General features: G+C 50.5%; 2 protein-coding genes across 3 annotated transcripts in view; one reads left to right on the forward strand and one right to left on the reverse strand.

Annotated features, from left to right (window-relative positions):
• The first annotated feature begins 221 nt into the window (after positions 1–221).
• Positions 222–5038, forward strand: Cib1 (calcium and integrin binding 1). The gene is made up of 7 exons (XM_027408235.2): positions 222–378; positions 509–543; positions 2046–2154; positions 3608–3758; positions 3867–3985; positions 4066–4154; positions 4800–5038. Exons 1-7 carry the CDS (start codon positions 328–330, stop codon positions 4819–4821), a joined length of 576 nt encoding a protein of 191 aa, XP_027264036.1. The 5' UTR covers positions 222–327; the 3' UTR covers positions 4822–5038.
• A 736-nt stretch (positions 5039–5774) lies between these two features.
• The window catches only part of Sema4b (semaphorin 4B), a 41373-nt gene continuing 29702 nt past the window's right edge, over positions 5775–17445 (reverse strand). For both annotated transcript variants that reach the window (XM_027408230.2, XM_035442437.1), the window contains exons 5-15: positions 15367–15465; positions 14627–14738; positions 14207–14320; positions 13957–14108; positions 12288–12469; positions 12025–12175; positions 11024–11234; positions 10798–10913; positions 10411–10577; positions 7933–8018; positions 5775–7426 (exon numbers count right to left, since the gene is read on the reverse strand). In XM_027408230.2, coding sequence (XP_027264031.1) covers positions 6687–7426; positions 7933–8018; positions 10411–10577; positions 10798–10913; positions 11024–11234; positions 12025–12175; positions 12288–12469; positions 13957–14108; positions 14207–14320; positions 14627–14738; positions 15367–15465 — 2130 coding nt within the window. In that variant the 3' untranslated portion in view covers positions 5775–6686. The remainder of the gene's footprint in view (positions 7427–7932; positions 8019–10410; positions 10578–10797; positions 10914–11023; positions 11235–12024; positions 12176–12287; positions 12470–13956; positions 14109–14206; positions 14321–14626; positions 14739–15366; positions 15466–17445) is intronic.

A 17445-nucleotide genomic window follows, 5' to 3' on the forward strand; every position in this document is an offset into this window, starting at 1 on the left:
GACGCAGGCGCAGTCTGCACCACGTGCGCGCGGCGCGACTAGCCACGCCCCTCTGGAGGCGGGGCCGTGCGGCCTGGGCCCCGCCCCTGCGCGTCCGGCTCCTCCCCGGGCCCTGCCTCCAGCTCGCCTGGGCCCGCGGGGAGCCGGGAGCCGGCTGGCTGAACCTTGCCAAGGGTGCCAGGGCACTGTACGCAGGGGCGGGCCCGGGGGCGGAGGCCCGGCAGCGGTTGCTGTGGGAACGGGGCGGGGACGCGGCCCCGAGGACGGAAGTGAGAAAGTTGCCGGAGTCCCGGGGAGAGTTGGCGGAGCTGTGCGCGCATCGCAGCGATGGGAGGCTCGGGCAGTCGCCTGTCCAAGGAGCTGCTGGCCGAGTACCAGGTGCGCGGGGCTCCAGTTCTCGCGGAACTCGCGTGCGGGCCCGCGCCGGGTAGTGGGGTTCGGAAGCCGGCGGCGGGGAGGCCGTGGATTTTGGGCGGCTCGCCGACCCTTGTCTGGATTTGTCTTTCAGGATCTGACGTTTCTGACCAAGCAGGAGATCCTCCTGTAAGTGCTGTCCCAACCCCCGTCCCCCGCCCTCCACCGCGGGATTGCGGGGGGGTGGCCTTTGGGGGTGCTGTCCTAGTGGGGGACGGACTGGCCACCTCTCCTTTGAGGATGGGGTCGGGTTTCACAGAAATCAAGATCAGCGGATCTGGAACCAGAGGCCCGGAGTGCAAGTTTCGCCTGTGCTTGGGCCTCCGCTTTGCATCACGCATACACCTCCGTGTATTCAGGAAAAGCTGGGCTGTTTAAGCCCCTCTGGCCTCCTCACTGCAGAGCTTCCTGCTATCTTCGGGAACAGCTGTGGCTCTATACGGACTTTGCCCTCTGGCAAAAACTAGAAGCCTTGAGGCGCCTGGCTCGCTCTTCCAACTTTACCTGTTTAATGCAGTAACCGTTAACGTTTACTGAGCCTTATTCTGCTCAGGAACTACTGTGTGATTCCCACATTACTTAAATCTTCAGGAGGAGATTACAGAACAAGGAAACAGCTTAGAGGGTTCTGGTAACTTGCTTATAAAGCACACTTAAGTGATTTGATGGCCAGGATGCTTGACCTAGGGAGGTTCCTAGTCTCCTCAATGAAATTCCACTGGGAAAGAGGTGGTAGGTGAGAGAAGGGGTTGAATTTCCTGGAGTTGAAATGACATCGTGTTTTTGCCGCGCCCACCCCCCACCCCCACCCCCGCCACTCATTGTTCAGGGTCACTTACAGCTCCTTCCCTAACCTCTCTTTAGGAATCTTTGAAACTGTTACTGTAATTGTTAGGGTCCAGGAACTTGGTCCACAGGAAATCCTAACTAGCTAGTCTGGCTACCTACCCTCAGTAGGCCAATTAAGGGGAAAATATTCAAATGCAGAGAAACGAAATATATCCAGTGTGGCCACACAGGGAAAAGTATCAAAGAGGTCCAGTGACAGGCCCCCTCCCTCAAGTCAATTTTCATGCCCAGCTGATGTGAGGTTTATATTTAAACACAGGGCAGGAGCTATGTGTAACTAAGCAGTCTGGTCAAGATGTGGTGTCTCCATCATTGTCTCAGCTCCATTCTCTTATGAAAGGTGACCTGACAAGTTATTGGAACTGTGTGAAATCTCTTTCTGGTAGACATTTCCTCCTTGGCTGACACCAGACTTCATCCTTCTCACAATATGAGATTACTGGGGAATCTTGGGGACCACTGATTCTATAGTCTGATAGCCAAAGGGCAGGGTACAACTATCTCTAGAATATCCTTTTCCTGCCAGAACAGTGCCTGACAGTGTCTGCAGACACACATACTTCCTCTCCTCCATAAATACCCACCCTAAGAAGGGACTCCAAGCCTCTGCTACTTTGTAACTTACCTCTCTTTGGCTGAAGTTTGTCCAGTGACTGGAAGTCCTGGTTATGTGACTTAGTTATACACCTGGTTTATATGGCATTCAAAATGCAGACTGGGAATGTAGGAAACAGGGAGTCTGACTGACTGAAGGCACCAGTAAGTCCCCCTCTCTCTGCCAGAGCTCACAGGCGGTTTTGTGAGTTGCTTCCCCCAGAGCATCGGAGCGTGGAGGAGTCGCTGCACACCCGAGTGTCATTCGAGCAGATTCTCAACCTTCCAGAGCTCAAGGTTCAGTCCTCCATCCATTCTACCCTCTTCCTACTTTACCCTGTCTCTGCACATGTGACCACACCCTGGGTTTATTTTGATGATGATGTGTAATTGTTTGTGTGTGGGTATGTACGTATGTAAGTGCCAGTGCCTGTGGAGTACACAAGGTGTTGGACCCTCTGGTGCTGGAGTTACAGGTAGTTGTGAGCTGCCCATCATGGGTGCTAGGAACTGGGGTCCTCTATAAGAGCAGTACAGGCTCTTAGTCACTGAGTCATCTCTCTAGCCCACTCCCCTCTTTAAAAATAGCAGTTTGGGGGATTGAATGTTTAATGGCAGGCAGGCACTTTACTGACTGAGCTAACCCACCACTTCTTTTTTTCTGATATGGGGATTTTACTAGGTTTTGCTATGTAGCCTTGACTGGCCTTGAACTTGCTTCAATCCTTTCCCTACCTTCTGAGCACTGAGATTATAGGCATGCATTACCTTGCCCAGATTGCTATAGATAATAATCATAATATTACTACTATTATTTTGAGATAGGGTCTCACTGTGAAGTCCTAGCTAGCCTGGCTGGAACTCCCTGTGTAAACCAGGCTATCTTTGAACCCTTCAAGATCCACTTGCCTTTGCCTCCTTGGTACTGGAATTAAAATTATGAACCACAATGCCTGTCTGAAATTTCTATGCAAAGAGCCTGGCTCTGTACCAAAATAATTGTTCAATTAAGGATATTTAAAAATGACCAGCTTGGCCAGGCATTGATGGCACACGATGGCACACGGCCTTTAATCTCAGCAATCAGGAGGCAGAGGCATGAGGATCTCTTGAGTTCGAGGCCAGCCTGGTCTCCAAATCGAGTGCCAGAATAGGCTCCAAAGCTACACAGAGAAACCCTGTCTTGGAAAACAAAACAAAACAAAAATGACCAGCTTGGTCCAGCCAACTAGCTTACTTGCCTTATAAGCCTGGGGACCTATGTCTGACCTCTGGAACCTATGGTAGAAGAGACTATGGAAAGTTATCCATTGACTGCCATATGTGTATGGTGTGCTCACACATGTGCTCATGTGTGCATGTACACAATTATAATAATAATTGGCTCATCTTGTTGCTTTGCTTAGGACACCTTCCTTTTCCTGCTATGACTCCAGTTGTGATGTGCCTGAGATAGACTCCCAGGGAGCATCTCCAGCCCTTCCCTGGCTGGTTTAGTAGGTCCTTCCTGAACCCTCCATGTCCTGGCCTCAAAAGTTCTCCATACAGTGCCACTACCGTAATCAGATTCCTCAAGTTTCCAGAAGTCATGGTGACACACGCCTAGAATCCAGCACTTGGGAGGTAGAGGCAGGAGGATCAGGAGTTTGAGACCAGCCTAGATTTATGAGACTCTTGCTCAAAAGTTGTTTGGCTGAGCATGTAACCCAGGTAGTGCCCTTCGACATTCACATAAGGCTCTCTTACCTAGGCCAATCCCTTCAAAGAGCGAATCTGCATGGTCTTCTCCACGTCCCCTACCAGAGATAGCCTGAGCTTCGAGGACTTCCTGGACCTCCTGAGTGTCTTCAGCGATACAGCAACCCCAGACATCAAGTCACACTATGCCTTCCGCATCTTTGGTAAGCACTTTGAGAAATGTGGGGCTCCTTCCTACATAGAAAATGGGGGCCAGGCGTGTGCCCGTGGAACAGCTCTTGAGCAGGTCCCTATTGCTCCCTGCTGCCTAGACTTTGATGATGATGGAACCCTGGACAGAGAAGACCTGAGTCAGCTGGTGAACTGCCTCACAGGAGAGGGCGAGGACACTAGGCTCAGTGCTTCTGAGATGAAGCAGCTCATCGACAATGTAAGCTGACTTTCCTAGCTGCACCTGGGCGGTTGGGTGGCAAGGATTGGGACTGAAGCCTAAAGCCCTCCTCTCTCCAGATCCTGGAAGAGTCGGACATTGACAGGGACGGAACCATCAACCTCTCCGAGTTCCAGCATGTTATTTCTCGTTCACCAGACTTTGCCAGGTGTGACAGGCACATCCCTTTGTACTGAGTGCCATCTACTCTGGGCTATTATTACGGGGATGCTTTAGGATGAACTTCAGAGGGGACCCACTAGGGACCTAGCCCATTCTAGTTTTATTTTTTTGAGATCATGTAGTTAAGACTGACCTGCCTCTGTTTCCCTATGCACATCACACCTAGCCTAGATGTTGAACTTTTCCGGTCTTCCTTCTTTTACCCCGAGTGCTGGAATGCCTAATTTATGTGGTGCTAAGGGTTGAACGCAGTTTCAAACATGTTAGGCAAGCAGTCTACTGAGCTACATTTCCAGCCCTTCAAACAAGGATCTGTGGTGGTGCAGATCTGTAATCCCAGCACATAGAAGGCAAAGACAAAAGAACTGCTGATATGCAAGGCCAGCTTGATCTACAGAGTGAATTCTAGGACAGCTAGAACTTGTCTCAAGGGGGACCACCCCCCCCCCAAAAAAAGAAAAGTCACAGGGGAGAGGTGGGTATGATTGGTAAGGTCTGCACCACCCTCTTCTATCAGAAAATACAACTCAGGCTGCAGTATAGATCAGTGGTAGATGGTCCATGTTTAACATGTGTCAGGTCCTGGGTATGATCCCCAGTACTAAACCCAACTCACTCCTTCCTCTTGCAGCTCCTTTAAGATTGTCCTGTGACGGCTTCTGAGCACCAACATCCTGTCCAAAACCTTCCCACTGCTGAGAGGTGGCCAAAGTCACGCCTGCGGTGTCAGGGCCAGCGCTGGCCCAGCCTGGAGAGGGCACTGCAGAGTCTGGCCTCCTGGCAGGGAAGGACCCTGCCCCTTCTCACTGCTGTTGTCATCACTGTTTTTAACTAATCAGTAATAAAGGTTTAGAAATGTTTGACCTTGTACAACATTAACAGGACTGGACTTATAGGAGCTGCTGATCATCCCCACTTTGGAGACACTCAAGTACATTTCCACATGTATGAGAACTTACACAATAACATGCCAAGGAAGTCAGTTTTACCACGTCACTATCTGAAAACTTTAAACACTAAAGAGTTTAAAGCAAAGTCCTACCCTGGCGTTGGTGGCGCACGCCTTTAATCACAGCACTTGGGAGGCAGAGACAGGCGGATCTCTGAGTTCGAGACCAGCCTGGTCTACAAGAGCTAGTACCAGGACAGCCTCCAATGCTACAGAGAAACCCTATCTGGAACACCGCCCCCCCCCCCAAAAAAAAATCCTTCCCTGTGCCCTGAACTGGTTGCAGAGGAAAGAGATTCACCCTGCTAAGAACCACTCTACTGGGTGATATCAGTCTTTAGAAAAAGACTTGGAACTCCCGAAAAGATGAAACTTGAAAGCAGAGCCAGGCTGGGAAGATGGTTCACTGGGTTAAGTGTCTGCTTCACAAGCATGAGGACCTCAGTCCAGTGCTGGGGAGGCAGAGACAGGAGGATCCCTGAGGCTCACTGGCTGGCCTGTCTATCCTATCCGTGAACTTCAAGCTAATGAGACCCTGTCTAGAGAGGGGAGTGCAGTTTCTAAGGATGACACCCAAGGACAGCCTCTGGTCTCCACATGTACATACACACGTATTCATATCACACACATAAGGCAAAGTCCCTCAAGAGTCAGGGCCACAGTCAACTATAATTGTCAGATTTATTTAAAAAAAGAAAGTAAAGTGCATCTTATTAAAAAAAATATAAAACCCATGTAAATTCAGGGTCCTTGTGATGGGCAGTGTCAGTATCCCTTAAGAGTGACAGGCAGGGGCAGGGTGATGTAGGAGCAGGAGAAGGTAGGGACAGAAGCCCAACTTGGAAGATAGGGCTGGAGGGGTGGGTGGGGACATGGTTCTCTGACCAGGAAAAGGCAGCAGACAACAGTCTTCTGTTGCAAACTCCCCTGGGGTCACTCCCTTGATCTCTTGAGCCCACAGCCTGATACAGGCCTGGTAAGTCCAGGAATTGGGCCCAGGCCCAGGTCTGGTGAGGAGGGCTGCAGAGCCAGCCTTGCCCTCTGTCCCTGAGGTGGTGGGGTGTCAGCGGCCACAGATACGTCCTGGGTTGGCTGGAGCTGGAGCAGGGCCCCGACTCTGCATTGAGAAAAGGGTAGCCCCCGGCAGCAGAGTAAGGCAGAAGGTAGACTAGGCCAGTGGGGGAGGGATTCCCAACTCAGTCTCACAAAGCCACTTTGGATAAGTCCCCTGGAGCCCAGGCAGGCTGAATTGGAGTGGCTGTGTCATGTTCTTCCTTGTCTCTGTCTCTCTTCCCTCTCGCTCTGGCTTCACATTTGCAGTTGTCTCTTAAACAAAGGGCTCAGTTTAAGAAGCAGAATTCTGCCACCCAACAAGGACTCCCTGGCCCCTGGAGGCAGCCCCATCTTCGGCCAGGCACTGGAACCAGCTGGCTGGGATGTTAGGACTGTGATACCAGCTGCCTCCCAGGCAGGGTACCAGGGTTGTGTTCTTCGAGAAGCAAAGGTCTAGCTGACCTCTGCTGAACATTCACAGCCCGAGGCCAGGGTAGCCACATCTAAAGTCAGCTCTCATACCACAGAGTCTCGGATCTCAGAGCCTAGTCGAACTCGGGGCCGGGGACACACAGGAGACACCTCCACAAAGCTGTCCTGGATACTCAGTGGCCTCTTCTCTGACTCAGTAAAGACTCGAGGCCCTGGGGAGCTATCCGACAGGGCCTGGTAGCCTCGGTGGTCAAGTGGGGTGCTAGGAGGGCAGACACCATTGAGTGGTCGAGTCTCAGGTGGGAGCACTACAGGGCGAGTCTTGGGGTGCACCGTGGCACATTCGCCCTGCTTTAGGAAAAGTTTCATGCCATCCCGATGTCGGTAGAGAAAGAACAAAACCAGAAGCACCACAGCAAGCCCAAACAGAGCACACATCACCAGGAATTCATTCCAGTATGACTTGTCTGCACCCCAGCTGGCCCTGCCACCAGCGGGCGCGCTCACTCGAGATGTGTTGATGATGACTGGGATTCCATCACGCTGGTCGTTTTGGTCCATCACCCCATCCTCCATCACCGTTGGGCAGTAGCTGGCCACTAGCTGCTGGAATCCTTCTTCTATTGACCAGCACTGGAATATCCCCAACCCGTGCTGGCTTCCCACTAAGAGCAGGTCACCAGTGGGTAACACACGGCAAGAGGCTGAGGCATTGACAGGGTCCCCGTTGTACAACCAGAGCCGAGTAGCCAGGTTCGAGAGGAGTGGGCAGGCCAGGGTATTCACTGTGTTTGGTTGGATCTGGATTTGTTTGCATGGCTTGCCTGTAGGCAGAATAGGCATGAGGTAGAAGGGGCCAGTGGCCAGAGCAGCCCCAGGCTTAGCACTACCCTCCTGGCTGTGTTCTGGTGCTACAATGGTGTGGTGGTTTGAGTGAAAATGGCCCCCATAGGTTCATAGGCAATGGCACTATTGGGACGTGTAGCCTTGTTGGAGGAAGTCTGTCACTGGCTTTGAGGTTTCAGAAGCCCAAGCCAGGTCCAGTGACACCCTCTTTTCCTGCTGCCCACTGATCCAAATCTCATCTACCTCTCCAGCACCATGACTGCCTACATGCCATGATAATAATGGGCTACATCTCTGAACTATAAGCCAATCCATTTAAATGTTTTTCCTTTGTAAGAGTTGCCATGATCACAGTGTTTCATCAAAGCAATAAAACCCTAAGACAGATGTTAACTTAGTGAGGACTAGAATAAAAATGTATACCTATAAGTAGCTGGAGTCCTCTCCCAAGCAAATATGGCCCACCCTTTCCAGGGCATCTTACCTGCTGGCACCATAATCCGGGGCCTGGCTGAGGAAACATTGCAGAGGTCCTTGGCATTGGCTCCCTCAATGTCTTGGATCCAAGGCCTGGGTACGAGAAAATCCTGGGTAGAACCTCATGGGTCAGTATCCCGTTCCCCCTCTAGACTTGGACCTTGGCAGGGGAGCTGGTATGCAAGAACCACCAGGTCCAAAGCAGCAGGTAACAGACGTCCCTGAGCAGAGTCTCCCCCACCACAAGGCTTGGCTGGGCATCTCCAGTATAATAATGTGTCTGTACATTTATGTGGTGGTTTGAGGACAACCTTGTGATCATCCTTAGGAATACCACCCACCTCCTTTAAGGGTGTCTCATTGGCCTGGAGTTTACCAACTAGGATAGACCGGGTGTCCAGTGAATCCCAGAGATCTACCTGTTTCTCTTGCTACCACTATGCCTGGCATTTTTATATGTATTCTGGGAATCAAACTCAGATTCTTATGCATTTGAGATAAGTACTTCACTGACTGAACTATCTTCTCAGCCCCCTGTCTACACATTACTTCACATAAAAGTCACAATCTCATTTCACTATAAAAGCATAATGTGCCTAGGACATGGGAGATAGACACACGAGGTACAGAAATTCAAGATCATCTTCAACTACACAGTGAACTGGAGGTCAGTCTAGGCTACATAAGACCCTGTCTCAAATATACCATCCATCGGGCAGCACTGGGAGGCAGAGGCAAGTGGATCTCTGTGGGTTTGAGGTTAGCCTGATCTACAAATTGAGTTCCAGGACAGGTAAGGCTATTTATTATATGGAGAAACTCTGTCTTCAAAACAAACAAACAAAAGAAACCTTTCCTTTTATTCTTTTTCTTTTTTTTTTTTTTTAGCTAGGATATGCAAGGGAGCCCAGGTTAATCTCCAACTCCCAACCTTTCTACTTTAGTGTCTCTAGTGTTGACATTATAGGTATGTACACCTGAAAAGAAAGATGATTTTTTTTTAATTTATTTTATCTCTGCATGTACTCATCTATTTCAGAAGATGGCACCAGATCTCATTACAGATGGTTGTGAGCCACCATACCGTTGCTGGGATTTGAACTCAGAACCTCTGGAAGAGCAGCCAGTCTTCTAAACTGCTGAGCCATCTCTCCAGTCTGAAAGATGATTTTTTTTTCATGCACTAAAAAATTAGAAAACTCAGCCAGGCAGTGTGCTACCCATTTCAGATCCCAGCACTTGAAGAAACAGAGACAGACAGATCTCTGTGAGCTTGAGGCCAGCCAGGGCTATAGTGAGACCCTGTCTCAAATGAAAAGAAAAGAAAAAAGAAAACCCTACCAGGCATAAAGGAAAACAAAACACTATACAGAAGTCCCCCACAATGTGCTACAAAGCAGCCAAGACAGATTTTTGGGTGCATCTTGCCAGGCTATCAGCTTCAAAAAAAGTTGGGTTGTTTTGGAGAGCTAGGGATAGGATGCTGGGAAGGGAAATTGAAACCGTCTTTTTTGAGACAGCATCTCTCTACACAGACCCAGCCTCAAAACTTACAGAGACCCATCTGCCTGCCTCTGCCTCCCAAGCACTGGAATTAAAGGCATGTGCCATAGCACCTGGCTGAAACAGGGTCTTGTGTAGCCTAGGCTAGCCTCAAACTTGTTACATAGTCAAGGTTGACTTTGAAATGCAGATTTTCCTGCCACTTTATGCCTAGTAATGGGGCTGATTGCAGACCATGCACCACCATCCCAAATACTGAAATTCCTGCAACAGTTTAAAAAGAGGCTCCAGATGTGCCACCCTATGTGAAACAAGAATACAACAGGGATTGTAACACTTCCATGCTCTAGGCATGCATTAATTTGTGACCCTTTTCCCGTACACAAAAGAATGCTACAAATCAGACAGCCTATGTTTATTAAACAATTAGACTGTTAGCTTCACACATTTGTAGAAAAATACGAGGACAGTATGTTAAAATCCAATCCAGTGGTGACTGTGGTAATTTTTTTTTTTTTTTCCTTTTTTTCTTTTTTGAGACAGGGTTTCTCTGTGTAGCCTTGGCTGTCCTGGAACCCACTCTGTAGACCAGGCTGGTCTCGAACTCTGAGTGTTGGGATTGGATTAAGGATGTGTGCCACCACAACCCAGTGCAGTAAGTGCTCTTAACTGCTGAGCCGTCTCCCCAACACCACCACCCGGTTTTGTTTTGTTTTCAAAACTCATTATGTTGCAGAGAATGCCCTTTAATTTCTAAACCTCCTGCCTCTACTCCTGAGTGCTAGGACCATAGATATACACCACCATGTTCTGGCCACCTATTTGGTGTAACACTGACTGTCCAGCCCATACTGATTTTGAGGGCAGTAGGGAACCAAGAATTAACCACAAGGAGATATGGATAGAAATGAGACCTGTAGGGTCCCAGAAAAGACTCAGATGCTCAGAGTTAATGAGCACTCAGGGACTTGGGAGTTCTCACCTGGAGGCCAGATCGGGTTGGTAGAGGCTGATGAGCCTGCAGCTGGAGCCACTCCAGGCACAGTAGGGGTCTCGAGCAAGGAGGCAGTCTCCACAGGTTGGGTACAGGCTGCAGTTGGCTACTGGCACTTGCACTACTCCAGAATGGGAGGAGGCATACAACAGTCCCTACACAGCCAAACGTGGAGAGTGAGAGGGAGGCACGTGAGCCCATCACTCAGTCACACTAGCTTCATATGCTCAACTACAGTCATCCCAGGGAACCTCTGACAAGTTCTGTCCCACACCCTTTTGACAGCCATGAGTCAGGGCTCCTTAACTTTCCATCTTGCTTGGGCAGCGGAGGAAGAGCTGACTTGGTGCTAGGCTCACTGTGTGGCCCACTCACCGCATGGCTGTCCAAGAGCAGGTTCTGCACAGGCTGTCCTTGAGGGAAGACCTGCAGTTCCTCAATGATGTGCACTCTGGAGCCCAGGGTCACTGCCTTGTGCAGGCGGCCATCACCTGAGAGCATGGACACAACTCAAGCCCTGGTGGAACCCATTGCCTAGGATCCACCAACCATGCCCAGATTCCCCTCCTTAACTCAATCTTGCTGGGCTGCAAGCACTCACCAGTGCCCAGAAAGAGGACATCGTAAGTACTGCGCAGGCCAGGCACTCGGTGCACAGCCACACGCTGGTATCGGGCTTCTGGCTGCAGCAGCAGCAAGCGGCTGCGGACCTGCCCATCCATCAAGAAGTGGTCCTTGAGGAAGTTTAGCACTCGGTCTGGAAGCTGCAGGGACGAGTTGATTTTCCGTTCCCGGGCACTGTTGGTGATACACTGAAGAAGGCAAAAGCACAAGCAACAGGAATCAGAGAGGAGGCATGCCTCCACAGGGGACAGGAGCAGCCCGCCCCACCTGCTGAGCTCCAGAAATGGCACATCTGCCTTTCCGCACAGTGCTGGTCCAAAGGCAAACCTGACATGTGAGGAAACCAAGGGCCTGGTTTCCTGCTGGCCCCTTGCCTACTGCTCCTTGCACACAGGCCTCAAAAAGTGTGACTGCACCTCTTGCCCTTCTAGTGTCTTACCCTGTGGTCCACAAGCTGACTCCTGTAACTACCTGGGTCCCATTTCTCCCTGCCCAAGGGTTTTTCTCTGTGCATGAGGTAACTGGCCCAGTGACCTGCAGTACACTACTACAGCCCCTTCAGTGTGAGTCTGAGATGGGCTCTACAACTTTGTGTGCAGTCCAGGAAGGTCCAGACTCAGCAGCCCAGGGTGGTCAAGGATAACTGACATGTCCTTCCTGGCCCTGTCCGTTCCCTCACGCTGCTTCTCAGCATCACCTCCCAACCAAACTGCTGGCACTCACATCCTGGTGTCAGGTCTTCCTTGTGGCCCACTAGGTTACAGGCAAATAAGGACGACTGCCTAAGGTCTGGTGATCCAGTCATGTGATAATTAAATAAAGAGGACTTGGCAGAGCCTAGGGTGGACAGAGTAAAGGGGCAGCAATAGTACTGTACAGTATTGCGGGAAGCTGGGTAAGGTGGCATCCCCCTTGTAATCGTAGTACTTGGTAGGTGGAGGCAGGAAGATCAGTTCAAGGTCAACTACTGATACCCACCGCTCCAGGCCGGGGTGTGGGCACCGAGTGGGTCTCAGTATACCACTGCTGTGTCTCTCTGTTCACTTTCTTGTACAGGCCATTAAAGGCCTTCTGCACATCATTCATGCTGAAGACACAGATGGCAGAGCCCTCTGTGGTTCCTCTGTGCCTGCCAAGGAAACAGCCAAATTAATTCTGAGTTGGGAGTTCAAGGCTGGGTCAGTGGGGTCTAGCCATTCTTTACCCTCCTATCCCCAGCTAAATCTTAGCATCTCACTCACCACTGGGAGGTGAAAACCCCATAGAAAAGGGTCTTGTGCCAATCCTGGGGATTGGGGCTCAGGGTGAAGACATCTTGTAGCACGTTAAAGGGAAAGCCATCATCAGGCCGGGAACACAGGAGCTGAGCCTTAAGGAAGGAGGTCCAGCGCTGCTGCAGGACCCGTTCTCCACCCTCATCGCCCTGGAGGAAAAGAGGGGCTGCTGGCTTAGTCATAAGCCAAGGGCCATAGCTGGAGGCACAGTGTTGCCTTGCCAGCCCTCCTCAGCAGGAGCTGAGACAGAAACAGGAATGAGGAATGAGAAAAAGCCAGATATGCAACTAAAATTGAGAAAACTTAAGAAGCAGTGTGTGTTTCCAGCACGAAACAAGGAGGACGCACAAACTAGGACCAAGGGGGAAACATCTAAACAGGGAAGGGACAGAAGATAGTTCAGTGCACAGTGTCATCCAGCATGCCAGGAGGGTGTTGAGTCTAGCAGTTTGCAGCCAGCCAGGTAGTACAACAGGACTTCACATAATAAACACATAAGCGAATAAATAAACAATAGGAAAAGGAATCTGTGGTTGATTATTGAGCAAACAAGGAGCCTAAAGCACCTCGAGATAGCACAACTCGGGTTTGTTACTAAGTTAATACAAATACATTAGTTTTAACAGATCGGCAAGAAAACTTTAATGTGATTCTTTCTTTGGGGGACCATCAGTTATCACACTTAGGGACCCTGAGAGCTTTACATGGCAGAATTTAACCTATTTAAGGAGAGCTCTGACGGCGGGTATGTTATTAGTGCCATTTAACAGATGAGTAGAATTTGAACCAGGAACCTGGATTTTAAATTTTCAAAAGAAAGATAAAGACGTCTTTTCCAAAGGGATGTAGCTTAGTTGGTAGAGTGTCTGCCTAGAATTTATACCTCCATGCTTGAGCCCAGCACCAAGTAAACCAGGTATAACACAAGCAAGACAATCAGAAGTTCAAGGTCATCCTGAGTTACACAATTAGTTTGAGGCCATCCTGGGATACATGAGACCTTATCTAAGGAGCTATTACTATTAAGAAAGTTTATAGGCGAGTGGTGGTGGCGCACGCCTTTAATCCCAGCACTCGGGAGGCAGAGGCAGGCGGATCTCTGTGAGTTCGAGGCCAGCCTGGTCTCCAGAGCAAGTGCCAGGATAGGCTCCAAAGCTACACAGAGAAACCCTGTCTCAAAAAAAACAGGGGAAAAAAAAAAAGCAAAATAAGAAAGTTTTAAAGATAGGATCTTGTTATGTGGTCCAGGAGGATCCCCCAGCACCCTCCTCCCAGCTCTCCAAGTGTCAGGATTTTGGGTGTGCACTGTCACTCCTACCTTCAATATATAATTGAGATTTTTCTCAATTATAAAAGAAGGGAGGCCAGTCAGGAGTGGTGGTGCTCTCCTTTAATCCCAGCACTTGGGAGACAGAGAGAGGTAGATTTATGTTCAAAGTCAGCCTGGCCTACATAGAGAGTTCCAGGACAGCCAGAACTACATAGTGAGACCTTACCTCAAAAAAAAAAAACCATGAAAAGAGGAGGAAGAGGAGGAAGAAGAGAGACAGGTAGCTGGTTGAGCTGTTGCTCCCCAGAGGATGGTTCTGGAAGGTCACAGTGTGGGTTTGCCCTTAGGGTGGGTGACCCCACTCACCTTGCAGACTCGGGCAACTCGGGATACAATGGTGTTCTCGAAGAACTCAAACTCCTGGCCAGTCTCACTGAAGAAGAAGTAGATCTTATCATCATCGCCTATTGGGCTGCCCAGGCTTTCAGGAATGTAGGCTGAAGCCACAAAGGCAGGGTCTGCAGAGGCCAGGAGGGTACACAGTCAGTCTAGGAACCTCTGGGACAACGTCCCCTCCCGAGGGCTGACTGCTTAGGGGACCCAGGCAGAACTCCACCTTGTAGCCAGTTGAGGGAGCTCTCAGTCTTGGTGGGGCGGGAACTCTGGCTCCGGGAAATGGCTGGGTCGTTTCCCTGGAAGCTGCTGACTGTTCCAGTGTACAGCTCACCATCTGCCAAGAGAGTGTTCCCATGGGAATGGCTCCCTTGGCCCAGGCCCTGTGCCCTGCTTGGGGCCCACAGTGACCACAGCCCCATCCATCCTGCCTAGGCGGAAGCAGGAACTTGGAAGAGTTAAACAGGAGGGTGGCCCAGGGTCACTCAGTGGCCCCTGGGAACCAGCACAGCATGGAGACACCAGCTCAGCCCCGGGACATATACTGTCCAGAGCCCAGACAGGTCCCAGATTCAGCCCTCCTGCCGAGTGCAGCTTCCGACTCCATGAAGCCCCAAAGCACCCAGCCTACCCCACCACTTACCCACCACCAGGGCCGTGGACTTGAAGTTGGGGTCAAAGGGACAACGGCCCTTGCCATCCTCCAGGAGAACATTGCCGGCCTCATCTCGTGCTAAAGTGAAGCTTGCTGTGTTCTGTGGGGGAGTAGATAAGTGGCTCAGGGCCAAGGCAGGAAACAAGGAAGTTCACAACAGGGAAGTGTGCAGGTGCCAAAGTGCCATGTGTCCTCCTTACCCCATGCTCTATGGGAAGGCATGTGTGCAGTAGGCACTAATGCCCAGTAGGGAGGGAAGAGACGAGGCTTGGAAAGTAGTCCTGGAGCCAGGGATAGCAACACGATGCAAACCCAGGAATTTCTGACTCCAAGACCTGTGTCCCAAAACACAGACATAATGCCATCCTCTGCCTGAGCGTGTTAGGGTAAGGAGGAGTACAGGGTGGGCATATGCTAAGGGGTGCTCAGATGACTCGAGAGCACCAAGCACAGCAAGGGAAAGAACCTGGAGGGCAGAGGAGTGCGGAAAGTCTGGACAAGGTGGCTGCATGCACTCCTCCCTGCCCCGGCAGGGAGACCCAGTAGGGGGCTGGGCAGCGGCCAGGATGATGGGCTCAGGGGTCTCAAGAGCCCACTGCTACCTAGAAGCCTGCCCTGAGGGTCCTCCTTTCACCAGGAATCTGGGCTAGAGAAGAACTCCCCTGACAGGGAGAAGGGCTGTGCCCAGGCAGCTGCAGCCAAGCCCCAGGGGAGAGGAGGGAACTTACAATGTAGGCACACAACGGGCTGAAGGCTGCTGTGCCACAGGTGAGCAGGTGGCTGCTGTTGAGTGGCAGAAGGATCTTGATGTAGTTTTGACAGTCTCGCTGTGGGGAAGGAGAGAATGTCAGGTCCATATATGCCACCAGGGGGCACTGCAGAGGCCTCCTCCCCAGACCCAAGGCCAGGCCTGGGGGCAGGGCCTTTGCTGGGGACCTGTGAGGTAAAAGAAAGGGAACAATAGAGAAACCAGGAGCTGTGGGCTGGCAGAGCTTAGGCAGGATCTGCACTGCATTAGATCCTGGGGCTCAGCTAGTTTTAGACTGGCAAATACTCCTCTGTCTGGTGAAGGGCACCCAAAAGGGGAGGATTCTACCCTTGGAGTGTCTTCTCCAACCCAGTGAGGAAACAGGAGACAAAACAGGAGGAACTGCTCAACCCTGAACTCTTGGCACAAACGCCACCTCCACAAGATGTCTAACAGGAATTTCCAAATCGGTGCCACCGACTCCCCCAAGACCTGGAGGAGTGAATAATTTCCATGTTTCCGGTGGGAAGCCCTTGGCCTTGGCGTCTCTCAAACCCCACACTTTCCTGGATGCTAAACATTCAATAACCAAAAGCCCAGATCTGACCATTTCTTTTTTTTTTTCTTTAAAGATTTATTTATTTATTATGTATACAACATTCCGCTTCCATGAATATCTGCACACCAAAAGAGGGCACCAGATCTCATAAGGGATGGTTGTGAGCCGCCATGTGGTTGCTGGGAATTGAACTCAGGACCTCTGGAAGAGCAGTCGGTGCTCTTAACCTCTGAGCCATCTCTCCAGCCCAGATCTTACCCGATTTAAGGATAGTACCCTGGATGAGGCACTGTCATCACCGAACCCTTAGCAAGTCTCCCTTGTGTCCAGTCCCAGAGAGAACACTCTTTCCTGTATACAGTGGGACCTATTTATTTTTATTAATGCAAGTCCCACCATGTAGCCTAGGCTGGCCTGGAATTAATAATCTTCTGCCTTGCAATCACTAGAATTATAAGCAGACACAACCACACCCAGCTCAAAGCGATTCTTTTAAAACACAGGCAAGACAGACCTGGTGGCACAAGCCAGTCAACTCCAGCTAATCAGGAGGCTGAGACAGGACAATCAAAAGTTTCAAGACCAGCCTGGGTTTCAAGGCCAGTCTAGGCTACAGAGCTGCTACGGCCTGCCTGGCTCTTTCTTCCTTTTTTAAGATTTATTTTTATTTTATGTGTATAAGTGTTTCACCTGCATCTATGTGTGGACCACTTGTGTGCCTGGTGCTGTGGAGGCCAGAAGAGGGTATTGGATCGCCTGGAGCTGGAGTTATAGCAGGTTGTAAGCTGTCTTTGTGGATGCTGGGAAATAGGCTGGTCCCCTGGAGAGGACTGCAGTCTCTTAACTGCTGAGCCATCTTTCCAACCCTGCTTTTTCTTTTTTCATGACCACCTCATAAACAAACTGATTTTCCATTGGTTTTTCTTTCATTTTTTAGGGTTCTGAAATGGTGTCATGGAGTTCAGCCTTTCAATCTGCTATGTAGTCAAGGATGACCTTGAACTTCTAATCCTCCTGCCCAAGTTCTGGGATTACAGGCATGCTTTTACGTTTTCATAATGTCTCTAGTAGCTAACACTACAGAACAAGTTCTGAAGAGGGGCTGAGGCACAGCCCCGGAACACTCATCTAATGTGGGAGACACTGGGTTCCATCCCCACACTGCCAACAAGTACTTGCTAACTGTTTACAGAATGAAGGATGATTGAGTGGGGGCAGCCAGGACTTGACTTGAAGGCTGCCTTGGATGCCACTTGCTCCATTTGGAATCTGGGGCCTCTGGGAATGGTGACAAGTCCTGCAGGAGAATCCTGTACTGGGTTAGACCTCATCTAATGTCTTTGCTAAAACCAGACTAGAATTTACCAGACTGTCTCTCCACTGGAGACCCTTTACAGACATAGTCACCACCCCATCCAGTTCCCATTAGTGCTAGGCCAATTTGGCACTGTTATGTGTCAGGGGCCCTGGGCCCACTGGTTTATCCAGGGACACAGGCAT

Source organism: Cricetulus griseus, chromosome 3 (assembly GCF_003668045.3).
Source record: "Cricetulus griseus strain 17A/GY chromosome 3, alternate assembly CriGri-PICRH-1.0, whole genome shotgun sequence".
Lineage (NCBI taxonomy): Eukaryota > Metazoa > Chordata > Mammalia > Rodentia > Cricetidae > Cricetulus > Cricetulus griseus.